The sequence below is a fragment of the Stenella coeruleoalba genome, assembly GCF_951394435.1.
Source record: "Stenella coeruleoalba genome assembly, chromosome: 2".
In the NCBI taxonomy this organism is placed as follows: Eukaryota; Metazoa; Chordata; class Mammalia; order Artiodactyla; family Delphinidae; genus Stenella; species Stenella coeruleoalba.
Window position 1 is genome coordinate 30,128,240 of NC_137147.1, and position 20,868 is coordinate 30,149,107.

The 20,868-nt window shown below is 43.5% G+C and overlaps 1 protein-coding gene across 20 annotated transcripts in view; it reads right to left on the reverse strand.

Moving 5' to 3' along the window:
• SIPA1L1 (signal induced proliferation associated 1 like 1) overlaps positions 1 to 20,868 on the reverse strand; it is a 503,209-nt gene that overhangs the window by 54,791 nt on the left and 427,550 nt on the right. For 19 of the 20 annotated variants that reach the window (XM_079911875.1, XM_079911870.1, XM_079911872.1 and 16 more), the window contains 2 exons: positions 17,929 to 18,198; positions 3,555 to 3,704 (listed from right to left, as the gene is read on the reverse strand). In XM_079911875.1, coding sequence (XP_079768001.1) covers positions 3,555 to 3,704; positions 17,929 to 18,198 — 420 coding nt within the window. The remainder of the gene's footprint in view (positions 1 to 3,554; positions 3,705 to 17,928; positions 18,199 to 20,868) is intronic. The other variant, XM_079911869.1, reaches the window with a different exon arrangement.

Here is a 20,868-nt window from a genome sequence, read left to right on the forward strand (position 1 = left end):
CCTACTACAACATCTCCCTCATTACTTTTTGCACAAATGACTGTCATTTACAAACTTGACTCCTACGCCTCACTAAACAAAGTTACCTCCATTATTAAAAACAAACAAAAACCTTGATTTATGAAAACTTCAGTGAAAGGGCTCATTGAAAACAAAGGATTCACTAATTATGATCTCTGCCACTTCCTCCCTAGGTGGGGTCCTTGTTTAGGTTAGGAGAATGAATATCCTCAAACTGGTCCTATGATCCTATTCTATTTAGTTATCCTATTTAGTTAAATACCTATTTATTAAATAGATTAATTAAATTTAATAATTTAATAGATTTATTAAATCTATTTATTAAATATCCTATTTAGTTATTTAGTTATATGCACTAACTAAATTAAGACTTTTCAAAAAGCCACAGTGGTTGAGAGTCCGCCTGCCGATGCAGGGGACACGGGTTCGTGCCCTGGTCCGGGAAGATCCCACATGCTGCGGAGCGGCTGGGCCCGTGAGCCATGGCCGCTGAGCCTGAGCGTCCGGAGCCTGTGCTCTACAACGGGGGAGGCCACAACAGTGAGAGGCGTGCGTACCGCAAAAAAAAAAAAAAAAAAAAAGCCACAGAGATCAAAGTAAGAAGTGGATCGGAATCTTGCTTTTACTTTTTGGTAGCAGTGGAAACCAAAGACAACTTTTTAAACTTCTGAATTTAAAGTCAAATGCTTTTTTGGCTGTCTGTTTTTAAAGAAATGATAAAGTAAGGCTGCCTTTCAACTTTGCCTTGAAAAACATTTTCATCCGATGAATTTTTAATTTCAGTTCTCACACACACTCCTAGTTTACTACGTGCCAGGGCATCAGGGCTATGAAGGTCCCATCCTTGAGGAGCTCAGACAAAACCTGTTCTAATTTGACACTGTGCCTCTTTCTGAAGAGATTCATTGTCCCTTTGCTTGGAGGAGCACTTAATACTTTAAGAGTCACGGTTCAGACTTGAAGGAGTTTTTAAGTAATCATTTGGCTGATACATGAAACGCGTTCACTGACCAAGAACTTCTACCTCGTGAGACAGTCCATTGCTCTCCAGGGCAGGCTGACAGCTTCGAAATACCTTCCTCATAATGGGCTAGAAACTCCTTCTCTATAACTTTCACTTACTGAGCTCAGTTGCCCTCAGAGACAGGTTTAATCCCTCGGCTAAGAGTGCTAGGAGAAAGCCATCGCGGCCTCCTTGCCTCCACAATGCCCACCTGTGGGCTGCACATCCACGGTTACGATTCTTACACCACGACCTCCAACTCCGCATCTGCCCGGTCCATCCTTCCCTCTGCACGTGCCCTGCCTCGTCAACATTCCTCAGAGTATGTGGCCCCAAAACACATCCCAAGGATGGTAGAACAGACCCTATGTCTTTTCATCAGTGTTGCTTTTTAACTCTCTCTCATTCCCATGCTAAACCGGTGCAGGTGCCTCTTCCGCCTTCACTCAAGTAGAGCAGGTTTTATTAACCAGCCTGTGAAACTGTGCCTCTCAACTGATTTGGATGGTCTCAACATCCTTACACCAGGGAGCAGGCAGCATACACCACGTACAAGCAAGGCACTGAGCCCGCTGAAGCACAGGGAGGGCAACAAAGGGGCGGATTACATTTATGGACGATCAGTGTGTCCGGACCTGTTGTTATTACCTCACACTTTGGAGCTTTTCCAAGTTTAACATTAATGAGTTTGCAGCAGACTCCACACACTCCTGCTTCACTGTCACCCTGTACCTATTGACTTTTACTGGGCTAAGTTAAGGAGTAGATGTAACGATTGTCCCCTTGGTAAGTGTGAACTTTAGGATCAAACCTGGCCCATGAGTAAGGCATGTGAATCAGACAGTGAACACCAATGTCTCTTGCATCACTGATACAGAAAACAATTGCTTGGGATCTAAAGGAAAACACTGTATCAGTATCTTCTTGTAAAGTTTCACCCCAGGTAAAACTGATGTTATACCGTATAGCAAATAATCCCCAGGTAACCTCAAAAGCAATGGCGAAAACCCTCAATACCACCTATGGCAGGTTTAGTATTAAATATCAAGTCAAATAATTACCACTGCATTAAAAAAAAAATAGTGTATGTAGCACAAACACTGGGAACCATGTTTCTAACATTAATATTCACCAAAAATTAATGTTTCAAATTACATTTTGGCATGCCTTGAGAGTGTATACCAAAATGGACAGAAGAAGCAAACAATGATTTTTGTCGTGGTTGTTAGCTCATTTATATTTTATTGCTGTATTAACACTGAAGTTGCAGTGAATTCTTACTTTTGAAGTCAAACCAGGCCATTTAAAATCTACTAATTAAAACAAGAAATAGCAAGAGGGAAGAGATATGGGGACATATATATATGTATAGCTGATTCACTTTGTTCTAAAGCAGAAACTAACACACCATTGTAAAGCAATTATACTCCAATAAAGATGTTTAAAAAAAAAAGAAATAATTAGTTGGGCTTGTGGTGTGGGCTAATAATAATACTTAATTCATAAAACTTCTTGCAGGGGCTCATAAATAAGAGCTAGAATTTTTTTTTACTAATTGTCACTGAAGTAATTAAAATAAGAAATGGGCATTTTAGATACGCTACCAAGGGAATCCTTGGTGGTAGGGTGGGGAGGGCCGTACATTTTATAGTGGTTTTTGTTATTTACTTTCTGCTAACATAAACATTTAGCAAAAACATGAATAAAATTATACTTAGCTATAAAAACCAACACAATACTATAGGATAAAAAATATCCATTATGAAATATTCTCATAAGCATAATTATTTTGTAATATGGTAAAATCTCAAGAAAGTACACAAATCATGTGCGTTTGTTAAAGGTAATTCGGGGAAAACTTGGCATAGAAACATCCTTTTTTTAAAAACCCCATTAAACACCCCATTTCTGATTTTCCAGTGGTTTCAAGTTCTTTATCAAGTTCGCCAGAGGTATCCCAGCAGGAAGCTGGTGATGAGCAAAGCCAGCTTATGTGTGTCATGTGATGTTTTGCTGCTAATTACTTCCCAGCTTCAGACATTCCAATTTTTTTTTACCTTTTAGTAGCCTCTTTAATCATGTACACTTAGCTTTTTACTTTGTGAGTCTGGTCAGAAGCAAACAGATTTCTAAAGCATGAGAAAAATCACTTTTAGCTTTGGATATGATAAACATTTCCCCTACTTTAACATCAATACAAACTCCACCCAGTGCAAGCAGTACACTACTGAGTTCCCTTTGGAGGAAATTTTAAGAAGGGGCAAAATCTGTACTATGAAACTAGACAATACATATAACGGAGGAACTGATGTAATTTGATTTCTTTGCCATTGAGTCCTTAGAGACTAAAGAATGATAAACTTCCTAAGAAGTGGTTTGAACCAGCCACGAAAACATTGTTTAATCTGGAGTATTAACCATATTTTCCCTTTTGCTCTTTTGTGAACTGATCCAGTCTGGCTGAATGGAAGTTCTTTTACACGTCTCAATTACATATGAGAGACAGCGATGCCAACTCCGGCACACCTACCCTTCGGGCATGGACTTTTGCCTGTAAGTGCCCCCGCCAGAGCCAGTCTCGCTGGATGAAGACAGATTGCTCGGGGAGTTGCGACATGGCTGGGATCTTGCTAAAGCCATGGATGAGACCGTCACATAGATGTCTGAACCAGGAGACAGCCTGTGTGTGCAAACCAAAAACGTGAAGTCAACAATTCAAAGGGAAAATCCCGAGGCAATGCATGATGGATAACATATAAATGGGACAAACGCAGCCACTTCGTGGAGATAATAAAAATAAAGCCAGCTGGAAGCCCACAAAAGAAATTTCCCCATAAGACTACTCCCTAAGGGGACAGCGGGAAAACTGCCTTGAAGGGGGTGGGGGCGTGAAAAAATAATAGGGGAAAAAAGGAAAACATGTATGTTTCCAAAAGCTGCCAGAATTCAAGGGCTGAATTGCTTATGCAATTTCGTAGTATGGCAGGGCGAAGTATAAATGAGCCCCAGTGACATTAACATAGCAATTAATTCCGATTTCCCCACTGGCTCTCTCAGAGTATATGACCACAGTGAGACCAGTACATTCTTTGTATGCTTCTTTGTTTTCCAATTTTATTACTCAAAGTCTGGAATGAATATTCAGAGATTGCTATTTAGTGTGTATACATTTGGTTGATAGTAGCATCACCACATAAAAACTTCCATGGAAACGTGCCTAGAACTGCAGTTGTTGAATTTCACTGAAATGACCGAGTTTATACAATAACACAGCAGAGATGTGCTCCACGTAGCCCACAATACACCTCTTTCTAAAATTAGGGATCCCTCACCCTGTGGACTGGCTCGACACAGAAACCAGAGCTTTGGAGTTCGGAGAGACGTGATTTTCTGGCCTCTACCTTCTCCACTCAAATAGGCATTGGGGCAACTGCTGGGATATTAACAAGTGAGCCTGCAGACTGTGACGAGACATCAGCTAAATCTCGATAACAGTGATATTTTATTTCCGAAGTGAACGCTGGTACAGATCACTGGCTCTTGTAGCAGGGCAGGTCATTTCCATTTTATAGCTGAGGGAGGGGAATCAAGGTCACTCTTTCAATAAGCCAGGCTTCTTGATTCTGAGTCCCTACAGAAGGCTGGGTTTTCTGTGCTTAATAAGACAGTTTGCAAGGGGTCTGCAGGGTCAGACGATTTTGCACATGAAGTCTTACACTGAAGCCAAAGTTTTGAAGCCTTGGGACTGAACCTGATTCACTGAAACATGGCAGCTTTTACAGCGAACCTGCGTACCTTCTGAAGCAGGGCAGGATGGGGCTTCAGGTACAGAAACTGACAGAAGGCATAATAAAATCACGTCGAGAAGCTTTTCTATCAGAAAAAGAATAAGGCCAGGCACCGAAAAATATGACCGCCCCCTGCCCCCGCAAATCCGTCTATGCCCACGTGGCAGATCTGACTTGGGAGCCCTGGTTCTTCCCTCAGTGACAAACCTGTTATCAGCTGTGATTCTGTTATCCCTTCTTTTCTATTAAAACATCTCCCAAACTTCTCACTGCTTATTCTGAAGTACTTGGAAGGGGACTGGAGTGGGGGAAGAATGGGAGGAGTAGGTTACAAAGAAAACGAGGTAAGGATCAAGGAATGGCATGAACCACTCCTTTCTGCTTTAAGAGTTTGGCTTTTAGATGCACCTAATACGGAGAAACTTCAAAAAACAGTTCATTTTGCAGCTGCTTTGATTTTCTTACTGCGAAGAGGAGGAGGTGTTACAGAAAGATGGAAAGAAAGGAGACAGCAGCAGAAATGTGAACGGGGTTGGGGCCAATGCCACGTCTGGGGGCCTGATGACTTTTTAGCTCTCTTTGGGGTAAACAAGTAACAGCCAGCGAATTATATTCACGGTGAACGTTAAAATGCTTTTGCATCTACGAAGAAGTGACAACGTGATTCCATAGCCAAAGTCAAGATGTAACTTTTGTATTTATATTTAGAGCTTGCTTTTCTTACCCTGCTCTCCAAAACGTACATTAAGCTAAAATATCTCATGCTAGTTCTCAGCCTCAGCTCTTTTATTTGGCAAATGTATCAGAAAATTCTATTTGGTTGCTGGAGTAATCCCAAAGTGAAAAAAATAGCATTTCCAGAAGGCCAGCCTTCATTCCAATGCCTTTTCTGAATTTATATAACTCAATAGTGGCTTTGTTTTCAGGCTGTCCACACACACAGAACACACATACAGCAACTGATGGAAATGCCACCCAAATGTTTTTATGACTCTAGATGTATGTATGGTAGGCAAAAAAAAATTCAGAATTAGCCCTTATTCTGATGACTTACTATTCTTTCCAAATACTCTGAATTTGATCCCATCTCACAAATATTATTTGAGCACAGATCTAGGTCAGGGAGTGGGCGGTACCCACCTGCCTGGCACTGGCTGCCTACTTCTGCCAGAGGCTGTGGCTCATCATTTCTGCAAGTTGGGCTCGTTGCTGTCTTGCCACTTTGAAAAAGAATAACCCCCGCATTGGCTCACATGGGAAGCCAGCATGCTAACCTCTTGAATCTCTGACCTCCCCCCTACTCTACCTTAATGGATCACAAATCTTCTCTTCTCTTTTGAGATAAACTCAGATCCTTCTACGTTCTCTCAGCCTTAATGAGCCCGGGCATCTGGATGTTAATGCCCAAATAGGTTTATAGGACTAAGATGAATACATCTTTCACTCGCCGTGAGATCTTTCGATTCTGTGGAATATAAGAAATAATCTTCTTCAAGAATGCTATGGTCACTGTCAGAAAGGAAACGTTCTAAAAATCTTTTAGCCTTAATTTCAGTAGATTCTCTTCCCTCCATTTCTATCGATTTAGCTGAGAAATAACTAAATGTTTTTAAAGTAACCGATCTTAAATGTTCTCTAGGGCTATGACTTCCCTCTGCAGAAATAAAACACCAGGGCTTTTGGACTGTACAAAGAATGCAGCAATTGAAAAAGTCATGATCATTAGCTCGACAGACAATACTCCCATAGTCTGCAGGACTGCACTCAAGTCAGCTTTCCATTTATATGCAGCACATTTCACTGCAATGAAAACAAAGAGTTGAATGGGATGGATTAGGAAGCGATGGTCCAAGATCAATATCAGTTCTTTTTTCCAGAAGCCTCCTCACGTCAGGATAAAAGACAGAAGAGAAGCGCCAAAAAAACCCCCCAGATTTCTGATAGAATAACCCCTGCCCCCCACCATACCCTTCCCATGACTCAACTCACAGAACTAACATTGATAGACTCTTATTAAATTGATCTCTTGAGACTGTGACATCCATTTATGGATAAGGAACTCTCAGCATCTGAGTAATTGATGCTTAATTTTTCTTTCCTGAGTATTTATGTACGGGTTTAATTATGCCTCTGTTTCCTGCTTTTTATTCCAAAGTGACAGCACTGCTTGGATGTGTCCAAGGAGATAAGGCCCTCTGTAAACTCAAGTGCAGACAGTGGAATGACGGCAAGAACAACCGAGAGGATTTCAGATAGCAGCAATGACTGACGAATGAGATATCCGAGTCCTTAATTAAGCACAGCATTTTACCACAACTTAGCCATTAAAACACTATTCACCCAGGGAACAGGATCCAGTCAAAGTCTGTTTTTAGCAATGCCTATCAACCAGGATTCTTCCAGAATTGTTTCAAAAAACTTCTCTAAAATTACTCAAGGTAATGTCATTCGGGTGCTGTATCCAGACTAGAGTTTGAACAAGTTGTATTCAAATTCAATCACCCCACCCCCCTGTTGTTTCATCTCTTCCTAACTTTGTGAACCAGAGCCATTCCTGGCTTTCTGACCATACGATCCCTATCAGCTATTCCGACTGGACCATGGAAGTCCTGTTCCAACTGGACCATGGAAGTCCTGTTCCGACTGGACCATGGAAGTCCTATTCTGATGAACCTCTTGTGACAAGATCAATTTACAACAAAGAATAACTCTTGCATAGTTAGGGAAATACAGCAACTCATCACACCGAGATAACCGATCATCATCTCCCAGCTGCTGGCAAGCTGTTGGAGCGTCACAGCCTGGCACCCATCACGGGTGCCTCTTGAGAAGAGTCAATTTTATATCTAAGGGTGACTCTACAGGACAGAACATAAAAATGGACTGCAGACAGGACCAGATACATCATTTGAGGGACTCAGTGCAACATGAAACTCTGGGTCTCCTTGTTCAAACGTATTACAAATTTCAAGCAGAACACTGAACCCTGCTGAGCGTGTGGCCCTGTGCAGCTACACCCCTGAAGCTGGCCCTGATTGCAGCACACGTGGCTGGGCCCCCTTAGCACACAAACACGCATGCGTTCATCTGGCAAGTATTTCTTGAGCACCATCTATAGATGGTGGTAGGCTTCATCCCTGCAGCATGGTGGCTAAGGTAGGGGCTCCGCAGTCTGGTGGCCTTGGTGCTAATTTCAGCTCCACCACTAACCAGCCAGGACTCTGCACAAACGATTTCATCTCTCAATCCCCGGGCATCCTTATCTGTAAAAGGGGGAAAGAGCCACCAACTTACTGGGCCTGTTGGGTGGATTAACTGAGAAAAACTCACATAAGGGACTCTGAACAGAGCCTGGTGTATGTGCCATTGAGCTGCCATCGTCATTTGTCATTTTCTAAATATAATGGGAAACTAGAAGAGTCAAACAAAAAGCCAGAGATTGGGAGACTCTAGGCTATTTAATCAGGCTGGATTCCGATTCTCCCCAGGAGTGGGGACTGGTGGGGAGACAGCAGTGAACTTGCTAGCAGGGCCGCAGTGTAGGAGTCAAACACCTCCCCTGCCATCCCTCCTTGTGTATTGGTGCTTGCTCCTTAAAAGGAGCCTGCAGATCCTAAAGAGGTGGGTCCAGAGAAAATGGTCCAGGGCCATCTTCGTGTGGCCTGAAGCAGTGTCCAGCAAGCCCTCTGGTGGTACAAGTCACCAGCCGAGAGCCCAGTGGCCAGAGACACACATACACACTCGGGTGAAGAGATCAATTCAACTCTGCTGACCACGCCCAAGGACACTCTGCCAATCTCATTATTTCACAACAATCGTTCCTGCAGGTAAAAAGGAGACTAAACCCACTTTTCCCGGCAAGCACTTCAATGATAGGTGGATCCCAGACTGCCACTCTGTCACCACACTGAGGGAGTTCCATGGGTGGAAGTAGACCTTGGTCAGACCAGTCACTGTCCCGGGCTCTGAACAAGAGGCTTATGGGGAGACTTCACACTGCTGACTGTGGGGGTGGGTCTAGGCAGCTCATCTGTCTCATTCTCACACGTTTACACATGTGTTGTGCAATCAACAAATCTTAAAGAAAAATGTCAGTGGTTTCAAATATAAGGCAGCGGGATATCCCTTTTTACCCCTGAGAATTATTTAAATTCCTAATGATAAACGTGTCCCTATGGCTGACGTGCCCTCGTCAGGCAAAGGGCCTAAGACTCCTGTTGCCTCCTCCATGAGGGGAGCGCTACAGCAGGACCCATTGTAGATCTGGCTTCTGGGAAGGCCTTCCCCGTGTCAGGTGTCTGGGGGTGGACAAGGGGGTGCTTTTGGAGGAAGCCCCAGGGCCACTGTGGGCCTTTAGACCCTTCCCATAAGGTGGGACCAGGCCAGGCCTCCCTGGGTGGTCCTAATGCAGCACTCCCTTAAAAAAAGGGCTAAGAGGGCAAGACCCTGCGGCTGGATGCACGTAGGAGAACAGTTCCTTACTGACATGCAGAACGATGGGCCCAGCTGCCACCTCATTCTCTTCCCATAACACCACCGCTTTCTACAAGATCACCTCTCAGTCTATTCTAATTCAGTGGATGGTTTTTGCAGTATTTCCTACACCTGCTCACCATGACTGTTCCCAGCACAGCAGCCCTCCTGAACTCAGCCTCTCCGTCTCACCGAGGGTAACCAGGATACTGGCGCTGAAGACGGCACAACTTGCTCCTGGGAAACACACTGACTCACCACATGCGTGACCTGCACTAGGCTGCAAACTGACTCATCAGTCCAGTCTGGCCAGCTCTACCCATAGCCCTAAGTACCCAACTGCAACTAGCTCTCTTTGACTTCCATGTAGCTGTGTGTAGAAGAGCATCTACAAAACGACACCAAAGACAAACAGGGACTAAGCCTCACCGTGTGCCAGGCCTGTCCTAAGAGCTCGGGTTGAACACAGAGTAACTATATTACCATAGTTAATCATCATGCTGACTCTGAGAGGTGGGGCTAGTGGCCCGTTTGGTTCCTGGCGATGATGAAGTGTAGACGGGATCAGGAACTTCCCACCATCACATCGCTCCCAAGGGGTGGGGCCGGGATGCAAGTCAAGGCCCCTGGACGGCCGAGCCTGCACTCCTGGCACATCTGGGAGTTTCTGGGCGGGTTTCAGTAAAACACTGGTGGCTCTGCAAGGAGGAGCCCCCTGGAACACTTCCCTGGGTGGAGTGCAAAGCAGCTACTTTCAAGGCCCAAGGAACGATGAAGCAATTCAAGAGCCTAAGCTGGGGACCACATGGGAGCACCCTGGTCTCATTCCCTGGCTCACTCTAGAGTTTATAAAGGAAAGGAAACTGGGAGGTGTGCCAGGCTCAGGCCGCTGTGCCCATTTCCTGAATGCCTGAAAAGGAAACACCTTTGTTCTCTAATCTAAAAGTGTGAACTTGCAACTTATCTAAACTCTGACCCCAATGTAGACGCCAGAGTACACTCACTCCTTTGAAGAGTTGGGGAAAAAGAGGCTTAAGAGCTCGGTGAGTTTAAGTTAAGTACAGCCCTCTGCTTTTCTACCTTAACTTGGCTGACAAATAAAATGCCATAATTCAGTCCCCACCTAACTGAAACCAAAGAGAGGAAATTCAATCAAGAACAACTCACTTTTCACTTTGAATTTTAGACAGCTTTACCCACAATATACTTTTAAAATATTCTAAACTTAGTCAACAAAAAGCAAAAAGCAAAGAATTCTACTTAAATCTAAGCTTCAATTCTATAGCTTTATCGGATTATAGCGTGTTTCACTTTTATGTGTCATTTAATTTTATAAAAATAAACTGATTTACCTGACTGTCCATTGATGGATGAATGGATAACAAAATGTGGTACATACATACAATGGAATACTATTCAGTCTTAAAAAAAGGGAAAGGGGGCTTCCCTGTTGGCGCAGTGGTTGAGAGTCCACCTGCTGATGCAGGGGACATGGGTTCGTGGCCCGGTCTGGGAAGATCCCACATGCCGCGGAGCGACTAGGCCCGTGAGCCATGGCTTCTGAGCCTGCGTGTCCGGAGTCTGTGCTCTGCAACGGGAGAGGCCACAACAGTGAGAGGCCCGTGTACCGCAAAAAAAAAAAAAAAAAAAAGGTAAAGGTTATGGACTTAATGACTCCCCCCACTCCCAAATTCATATCTTGAAGTCCTAACCCCCAACGTAATGACATTAGGAGGTGGGGTCTTTGGGAAGTAATTAGGTTAAGATAAGGTCATAAGGGTGGAGCCCCCATGATGGGATTAGTACCCTTATAAGAGGAGGAAGAAACCAGAGCTCTCTGCCGTGTGAGCACACAGCAAGAAGGCCCTTTCTACAAGTCAGGAAGAGGGTCCTCACCAAGAACCAAACGTCCTGGAACCTTGATCTTGGAATTCCCAGACTCCAGAACTGTAAGAAGTAAACGTCCATTGTTTAAGTCACTGAATCTATGGTATTTTGTTATAGCAGCTTGAGCTAATAAGCAAGAAGGAAAACTGGACATATGCTACAACATGAATACATTACACTGACAAGAAATAAACTAGTCACAAAAGGACAAATATTGTATGATTCCACTTACATAAAGTTTCTACTTATGTGAGGTACCAAGAATAGTCAAATTCACAGAGACAGAAAGTAGCATGGTAACAGCCAGGAGGTGGGGAGAGGGGGAGTTATTGTTTAATGGACACAGAGTTTCAGTTCTGGAAATGGATGTTGGCGGTGGTTGCACAAGGATGGAAACATACATAATGCCACAGAACTGTGGTCCTAATGGTAAGTTTTATGTTATGTATATTATACAACAGTAAAAAAAAGTTAAAAAAAAAAAGAAAAAAAAACACCAACTGATTTATTTTCTCCCAAATTGATTTACTTCTGCTCCTACTTCTTTAAGTTTTTTTGCTTACTGGTTTAACTAATGAAGTTTTTAAAAAATTCACTGCAAACCTATTAAAATGCCAGAATCAGTGGTTGGTCCTTGGGATACGATGATGAATAAGACAGGCTACCTTAAGTTGGAAAAATGGACCAATAAGATTAAAATGAGGTATAATAAATTCTGTGAAGGAAGCGGACAGGCAGCAATGTGAAAATTCCCAGGATGGGCAGATGAAGGCAGAGATGGGAGGAGACGTGTCGGAGAAGGTGAGGCTTGGGCTTGGTGTTACAATACCAGCAGTTGTTAAGCTGCTGAAGGATGGGGTAGAAGGCAGGTCAAGCCGAGCTGCAGGTATAAAGGTTATCAAGAGAACACCTGGCAGCAGAGAGTCACAAGCCTAGAGCCTGGGAAAGACAAAGCCACGTCAGTAAATCCACAGCGGGAGGTGGACTTGATACTGAAAGCTGTGCGGAAGGCTAAGGTGAAAGGCAGGGCCTGAGGAGCAATTCCCTTTGTATTAGGCCATCCCTGCAGTATGCAGCGCAGACAGGGAGAAAGTGGGAGGCTGTTCTGCCCAGAAAAATCTTAGTGTGAAACGAGAGCCCCTAAGGCAATGACAAGGAGGATGCTTACAGGAGGGACTCAACCGAAGGGCAGAACTTGATAACTAAATGGGTGTGGAGACGGGGATGAGGGTGCAGGAGGCTAATTATGAATTCTAGTTCTGCTCTGGCGACTTGGGCAGAATGCAAAGCCCTTCAGCAAGATGGGCAACACGTGAGAAGGAGGAGGTGGAGGGCGGGCAGGAGTATGGCTGAAGTCAGTTTGGGCTGGTGAGTCTGGGACACTGGTGTGACATTCAAGTGCAGATATTCAGTAGGGAGACGGGCATATGAATATGAAAAGTAAAGAAGAGGTCAAGACCAAACGTGTACTATCCAGGAACTGCCCACATACAGATGATGGCTGAGGTTACTAAAACAAATAAACTATTCAGAGATATTGCACAGTAGGGGATTAAAAGAAAAATGAGGAAGGAGTCATGGGAAACACAGCATTTGGGGGGGATAAGACAAATGCAAAGAGCTGACCAAAAAAAAAAAAATCAGGAGGAAAGTTTTGGAAGATAAGGAAGAGGAGTTTGAAGGGGAGGGAATGGCAAATGGTATTGGATACGCCGAAGCCCACAGCATCCAGTGGCTCTGGGAATACAGCAGTCAATGGGGATGCAGCCTGAGCACCTCCAATGAAACTCAAGAATTCCAAGAGTCAAGGTCCTCATGTCAACTCAAACAACTATGATCCAGGAGGGCCGTATTTGAAAGAACAAGTCATGAAACTTCTAGCCACAGCTAATATTCCAATCAAAGGAAGAGTAAAGAATGAATGCGTGCTGGCTTTGTCTGAAAACAGAAAATGACATTTTTATTAACACAGAACCTGTTATTTACACAGAACTTCGAAATAAACCTAGAAAACATTTCCTTGAAAATAAAGATTGAGGGACTTCCCTGGAAGTTCAGTGGTTAAAAGATCTTGCATGCAACACGGCACGCCCCACCCCCCCCAGAAAAAGAAGAGAACTCTTTTCATTTGTTTCAACAGTATCCTCCAGCACAGTCTTCATGCTCTGTATGGCGCAGCTGTGTCTGCAGAGGCGGGTGGAGTTAGGGAGGCTGCAAGTGTAGCCAGCTGTAACTCCATAAAGGAACCAACACTCCATCCAGCTGCTGAGCGCCAAATACAGTAGGGAAAGGGGAATAGTATAGTATCCAGGTAAAATGCAGAAGTATCAATGGTTCAGTAAGATCCGACATTAAATATTTATATAAAGCCTGGAAATACTTCATCTACAAAAAAGAGAAAGGAAAATTCCTTTGTGTGCCAACGTGCCTGTTGTTTATGCAAAGCCTCTGAAATAGTTAAGCTTTTCTGAACATGTTAACCCACATCAGGGTTTTATTACTGATCCCACATTATATTTAAACACAGTAATGTGTTAAGTTCAATGTACTATAGCCAGCTACTTATTTATTTATTCATGTGTAGGGTCTTCGTTGCTGTGCACAGGCTTTCTCTAGTTGTGGCAAGTGGGGGCTATTCTTTGTTGCGACGTGCAGACTTCTCATTGCAGTGGCTTTTTTGGTTGCGGAGCATGGGCTATGGTATGCGGGCTCAGTAGTTCAGTAGTTGTGGCTCGCGGACTCTAGAGCGCAGGCTCAGTAGCTGTGGCACATGGGCTTGGTTGCTCCACGGCAGGTGGGATCTTCCTGGACCAGGGATCAAACCCGTGTCCCCTGCATTGTCAGGCAGATTCTTAACCACTGCGCCACCAGGGAAGCCCTAGCCAGCTATTTTTATTTCAGTCCTACCCTTACACTCTAGATAAATTTGAGGCCGGAAGAGCAATTGCATCGTATTACCTATTTTTGTTAAATATTAATTCTGTCAATAAGAACTACTCCCACAAATACCATAAAATTCTGTACTTGAAAGGCCACCTAGGGAGCATAAATCTCCTGTATTTAAACCCAATCAAATCAGACTTTTTTCTACTTAGATGGCAAATGCGTCATCTGTTCTTACTGCATCAGTTTCTCTTAACAATGTATAGAGAGCACAAGTCAGTGAAATAATTCTTGTTAGAAACTCCAAATACCCATACCTTTTAGTATGTCAAAAATCCTGACCTTGGTACTAAAGGAAAAAGGATAATCTGTTCCATAAGTATTTTTTAAAAAAATTATTTCGAATGGCCTTTAACTCTGGGATCTTGCACACAATTTAAGAAAAACTATGCTTCTAGTTTCTAGAAGATTAAGCAGTAGATTAAGTTTCTACAAGCAGTATATTCAGTTTTCATCTAAAATGAACCGTGCTGGGTCCAACCGTGGTGAATGAAGTAGGCAGATTTGTGTAGCACGTGCAGAGTGGCTTGAGGCGGCTGCTAACTTAAGCTTAAATACAGCTGCTTTCTCTACAGTTAAACACAACTTGCCTAACCTGGAGGAGAAAGATAAACGGAACAAACGAACCGTGTAAAGGCAATACAGCTGACCCTTGAACAACACGGGTTTGAACTGCGTGGGTTCACTTCCACGGGGATTTTTTCAATACATACACTACTATGTTTACGATCTGCAATTGGTTGAATCCGAGGACGTGAGGGTCAACTACGGAACTTGAGCAGGTGCAGATTTTGGTATCCATGGAGGGCTCTGGAACCAATCTTTGCGGATACCGAGGGACTATCCTTGTCTGAGTATCAGGCTCATGCCACTATTGGTAAGGCAAGATTCAGGGAATGGCAGACGTGGGCATTCGTTTTGACTATTTGTGATTCATCTGAACGGTCCATATCACACTCTCTAGATGGCCCAGGTACAGATGCAAATGGCACCCAGGGCAGGGCTGGTATGAAGGGGAGAGTCAGACGGAGGAGGTGCGCCCAGCCAGGGGCCTCACTTCCACATCACAGTAAGGTGGTTTGTTCTCAGTAAGACTATGAAGGGAATGCTTAAATTTTTTAGTTATATTTTACTACGTTTCGTGGAGGAAATTATATTCCCAGGTACACTGTATGAATCTCAGGAATCTGGACGTATTCCCGATGAAGGCCACGAGTCTATTCTATACTCAAATATTCTGCAAACAGTAGCAATACAAAGTTTCTCAAACAGTACCTTCTATTTATGACTCAAAGTTGAAACTTAACTAATACTGCTTTACTAAAAGTTAAGAATGATGGGATAGGACAGCGAACTCTTAAATTTTCATGAAAGAATAGCCGTCTAATTACCACACCTTTCAAAATGAAGAGGAGACAAATAACCTGAAAATGTAAAGCTCAGATTTTACAAGCCCTCCGTCATAAGATCTTAAATCCTAGTCCAATGTCCTCAAGGATATCTGAAACTAAGAAGCCTCAGAGGGAAAGTGAGTAGAGGTTAAAAAACCATTGGCAGCCTCACTTCTGTCACTTGCATCTTATAGCTTGGAGAGCCCCAGGGCTATTATTATTAGTCTTATAGGGAGAGCACGCGGATTCCCTTTCCTCTGGGTGGAGTTATGATGAAAGGCAGACACAAGTACCCACAAAAAGAACCTCCAGAACTCAAAGATCTCCAACTGGAAAAAATGGAGTTGATGCCTTCTTTAGCACTAAAAGTTGCTTGCATGCTAAGAGGATAATTAGCTACAAAAAATATTTGCACTTTCAGAGGTCAGTATGTTCAGCAATAAGCTTTAGTTTCCGTTGCAGAAATTAAATTCAACGTGGAAGCAAAATATATTCTGCTATTTTATTATAGGGACTATTGTATAAAGAAAATAACACAAATCCAATTTCACTCATAAAAGCCTGATGACTGTCCTGGAGAGAAAGAAAATACCATTGAGAGGAACAAAAGGTCCTTCTCTAAACAATGGTTTCCTAGGTTCATCCTTCCAAATGTGGGCCAAATCATGAATTCCAGTTAACACACACCTCAGAGGGAGCCAAGTTTGGAATGTGCAGAACAAAGAATTTATTCAGCGACCACTTGGATGTTTTTCCTTCTCGAAAATAATGAAAGCAAGAGGAGTCCAGATGGGAATGCAGCCACTTTGGGAGAGGAATCCTTTATTGAGATAAATAGCAAGGCTCTGTAAATAAATCCCCAGTATTACATGAGGAATTTTAGAAAGACAACTAGGCTTTTTTTTGGTTGTCTGTTGTGATTAAACTATTTCTACATGGTATTCCAGTATTTCTGAAATAGTTAAGTGACAACGTTTTATGTCTTTTAAGATAAAAGACATCATTGTGTGGTTTTTAAAATCTCCAACTTTCTGCTCTCAACTTGAACCAACGACTCCTGAAGCATAGCTGGGATCTCTTTTCCTTGGCACCCTGTTCTTGCTGGACCTGGTTCCTGAGGCTCAGATGAGTCAGGCTCACATTTTTGCTCCAGAGACCTTCCTTCTACCCATAGCAGCTCCTGGAACAGAGACTTCTCCCCACCAGCTCTGAGGGTTCCTGATCCTTCTGCAGTGCGGGGGCCACAAAAACACTCAGAGATGTGATCAAGACAAGCACAGTGATGGGGAAAGGACGGTGCATGGACAGAAAGAAGTTGGCTTCTTCTAGGAGGGCACTACCAGGTTACTGAGTTAAACCGTCTCCTTCATTAGCCTAGGTAATTTGGGGTAACTGAATTTATAGTGCAATGATTTAATATTATGTAGTCCATTTGTATTCACTTTTTTTTTTTTTTTTTCGGTACGCCGGCCTCTCACTGCTGTGGCCCCTCCCGTTGCGGAGCACAGGCTCCGGATGCGCAGGCTCAGCAGCCATGGCTCACGGGCCCAGCCGCTCCGCGGCACGTGGGATCTTCCCAGACCGGGGCACGAACCCGCGTTCCCTGCATCGGCAGGCAGACTCTCAACCACTGTGCCACCAGGGAAGCCCTGTATCCACATTTTAAGAGTACTTTATCGAGTTCAATTTTTGGCCAAGGTTCTTAGTTCACAGTGCTGCATTTTACAGTGAATTCGAGACAAAAGTGCTAAGGCATGCTGGTTAAGGAAGAGTTCACCAGTTATCACCTGTGAGGGAATCCACTGTGACTTTCAACTTAACAGCAAACCTCATTTTGTTACTTTCTGGGATCCCTCAATCCCTCTCCTTTTGCTTACTTTACTCAGGACTGAGTGTTTTAACATATCCACTATTTTCTTTTACATTCAGAGCAGTGGAAAAATATGTTTGTGCTATACTAGTGGATTTCCCTTCTCACAATTCTTTATTAACAAAGTGACACAAACACAGACACTCAACCAAAAGCCTGCATTCTCTTGCCACTGTTGTATCACTCATCTCCAAAAGACACAGACTGTCAAAGATGATGATATGGTCAATGTCACCTCAAAGAGTCTGCCAAGTTCTAGCTCGTATGGCTACTGAGCGTGCAGTGATGATTTCTGTTGATATCACATGAAAATGAAAGAGCAAAGCCCAAATACCATTGTACAGAGAGCTGCACGCTTTGCTGGAATACATCTTCACTTATCCTGATGGCTTTGGAATGCTGCCATGCTTTGAAAACCACTAGCGCATGCATCTCAGTTTTAAGTTTTGATTTCTAGTAAAATATGGGAAGACCTAAAGCTAGTGCTTATGGGCCTGGCGCTATTTAAATTGGGGGCAGAGATTCAGAGAAAAGCTTGGGAGGCACACTCACCGCCTCTCCAGTGGGCGCCCGTCACTGGAGATGCTTCGGGGAATGTTGGCGGCTCGTTCTGGAGGAGGCATCTTCCCGTCTCCTTTCCCGGCATTCAGCCTCGAGGTCATGGGACTCTGCACCTGGGATGGAACTTGAGGTGAATGAGGCCCCTTGTTGGCATTCCTCTGCCACTTGTTATTATTTCGAAAGGGAAACTTGAATTCGTAGGAAACCCCTTCGTTCATTTTGTACTCCATCACTGGCATGCGGTAGGTCTCAGAGCAACTCCTAAGGGGAGGGCACAGAGAGAAGAAAAATCAATATTGATTTTTCTTGTTGGTGGAACCACACTGATTCTCATTAACAGTTAAAATGGATCAAACACTTCATTCTCAAGTTTCAAACCATCTTTCAATCATTAGGCCTGTAATTATTTTCCTTTCAAAAACCAGAATCCCAGGAAGTATTATACTAGTATTTTCTTTTGATCAATCCTAAATGCTGAGTCTGAGATACGGAGTCTTGAAAATTCAGTGAGACCTATGGTCACCCTGGTGGGGATGGGGGTGGAGTAGGGGGCAGAGTCAGCACTGAGACCTGGGGAGGGAAGGTGCCCAGACAGCATGGTGGGAACAGACCCCTAAGATGGGGCCTCGGAGGAAAGAGTCAGCTTTATATCCTTAATCGTAAGGGAAGCTTTAGATCCTTCCCTTACGATTAAGGATCTAAAAGGGTATATAGTTTTGAATTCGTTGGGATCCCGATAGTCAAAAATAAGTGGGGAGAATTCTTGAAATCCAAACTGAGAGCCAAATTTAGCTCAGGAGGAGGGGAAAAAAAGCCTGTTATTGAAATCAGCAATTATCAAATCACCAGGGAACAAAGCACAATCTGAAATCAGGCCTTTTTTTTCCCCCTTGAAAGCCAGAAATCTCCCATAGCAGAGCTGTCCCCAGGCAGCAGTCTGAGTGAAACTAATGGCAGGCACAAATGTCTTCCATCACTTTACCCTCTTTTTGTGCCATCATTCCATCCCCCAAAACTTAGGAAACGAGGAACCCACTTTCCATGACCTTTACCCAAACAACCAAGGAAGGTTCGACCAATTATTGACTTGATTGATAGAAAAATTACTGAAAAAACCTACCCCCACGAAAACATTAACTCAAACTGTGCATTTGAATTTCATCACTAAGAGAAAAAATGACTTTCTTTCTTAAAGACATTTCAAAGATTGAGAAGCAGGTGGGAAGATCTGGAAAGAAAAGATTAAGAGTAATTACGAAATAGTCCTTTAAGAGGTACTTTAGAGATAGCATAAGGGGAGTCCAGATCAGTGCTGCCCAACAGAAATACAATATAAGCCACACACAGGAGCCGTGTATGTAAGTTTTAAATGTCTAGCAGCCATACTACAAAAATAAAACGAAACAGGTGAAATTAATAATACATTTTATTTAACTCAATATATCCAAAATGCCATCATTTCAACATGTAATCAATAAAGCAGTATTACAAAATTTACGAGACATTTTACATTCTTGTACATTTGGAGTGTATCTTATACTTAGAGCACGTCTCACTTGGGACCAGCCACGTTACAATGGCTCTGTAGTCACAGGTGACTCATGGCTCCTGTACTGGACAGTGTAGGTCCAAAGGGCATCCAGCCGAAGGCCTGGTCTTGATTTAGGGAAGGTGCTTATGTTGGTGGGAGAATGAACACAATGGAACGGGCCCCCCTCTATGACCTTGTCCATGTATCTCAGGGTATGACTCATGACATTTTAAATGTACCCCACCATGCGTCCTCTCCCACGTCTCCATGACGGCCACAGGTTTTGAAAAGTGCTGCTTTTGGAGCATGTGCATTTGCTGGGGTCCTTGCCCTCCTCGGTCTTAGCCCAAGTCTCCAATGGGCACCTTTGCTTGGAGTTTCCTTAACCTCTCCCTCCGACTCCTCAAAAGCCTAGGTCTACCTTAATCTGACCCTATGCCCAAGAGGCTGCTATGCCCCTTTTAATGGTTTGATGACAATGGCTTTCAAATGTTTTGGACCACAATCCTGGTGACAAGTACATTTTACACTGTGATACAGCACAACCACAAATACACACACACATACACCCTTCCTCTGTCAGCTTCCATTCTGCTATATTCTGGGTTAATCCATTTCATTAAAAAAATACATTGGGTACAACCTCCTAAACTCATTTCATGATCTACTTAAGAATAACGATCTACAGTTCGCAAAACACTGTATGGCCTACTTGACATTAGTTTCAGCAGTTTTGACTTCTTATATAATAAACGCTTTCCTCTGAAATGAAGGATTATCACCTTAGGCCTTGATATAATTTCTAGCTTTGAATCAATATTTCTGACAAAAATATGCCATTACCATACTTTTTTGGTTGTTAACACAGGTGTTACTGCAGTGTATCTGAAGTCTTTCATTTCTGATCATGCAGTATCTAGAGCTCTGGATCTGGAAATACAAGAATGTTGCAAGAATGCAAAATGCAAGAATGTTGTAGCTTGCCAAAGAAATATTAATAAAAATTTATAATAATGCATGGAAAAATTTCTTTCTACCTCAAAATCAGCACTAGCTTTGCTTCTCCTCAGCACTGGTCTGTTTAACTTGTAAATTCAGTGGATCATATCATCCATGTCCCTTTCTTTTTTGTTTTTTTTGCGGTACGCGGGCCTCTCACTGTTGTGGCCTCTCCCGTTGCGAAGCACAGGCTCTGGACGCGCAGGCTCAGCGGCCATGGCTCACGGGCCCAGCCGCTCCGCGGCATGTGGGATCTTCCCGGACCGGGGCACGAACCCGTGTCCCCTGCGTCGGCAGGCGGACTCTCAACCACTGCGCCACCAGGGAAGCCCCATGTCCCTTTCTGTTGGCTGCCAGGAACCAACCACATGTACAGAACACGTACAGACCTTTATCATGTA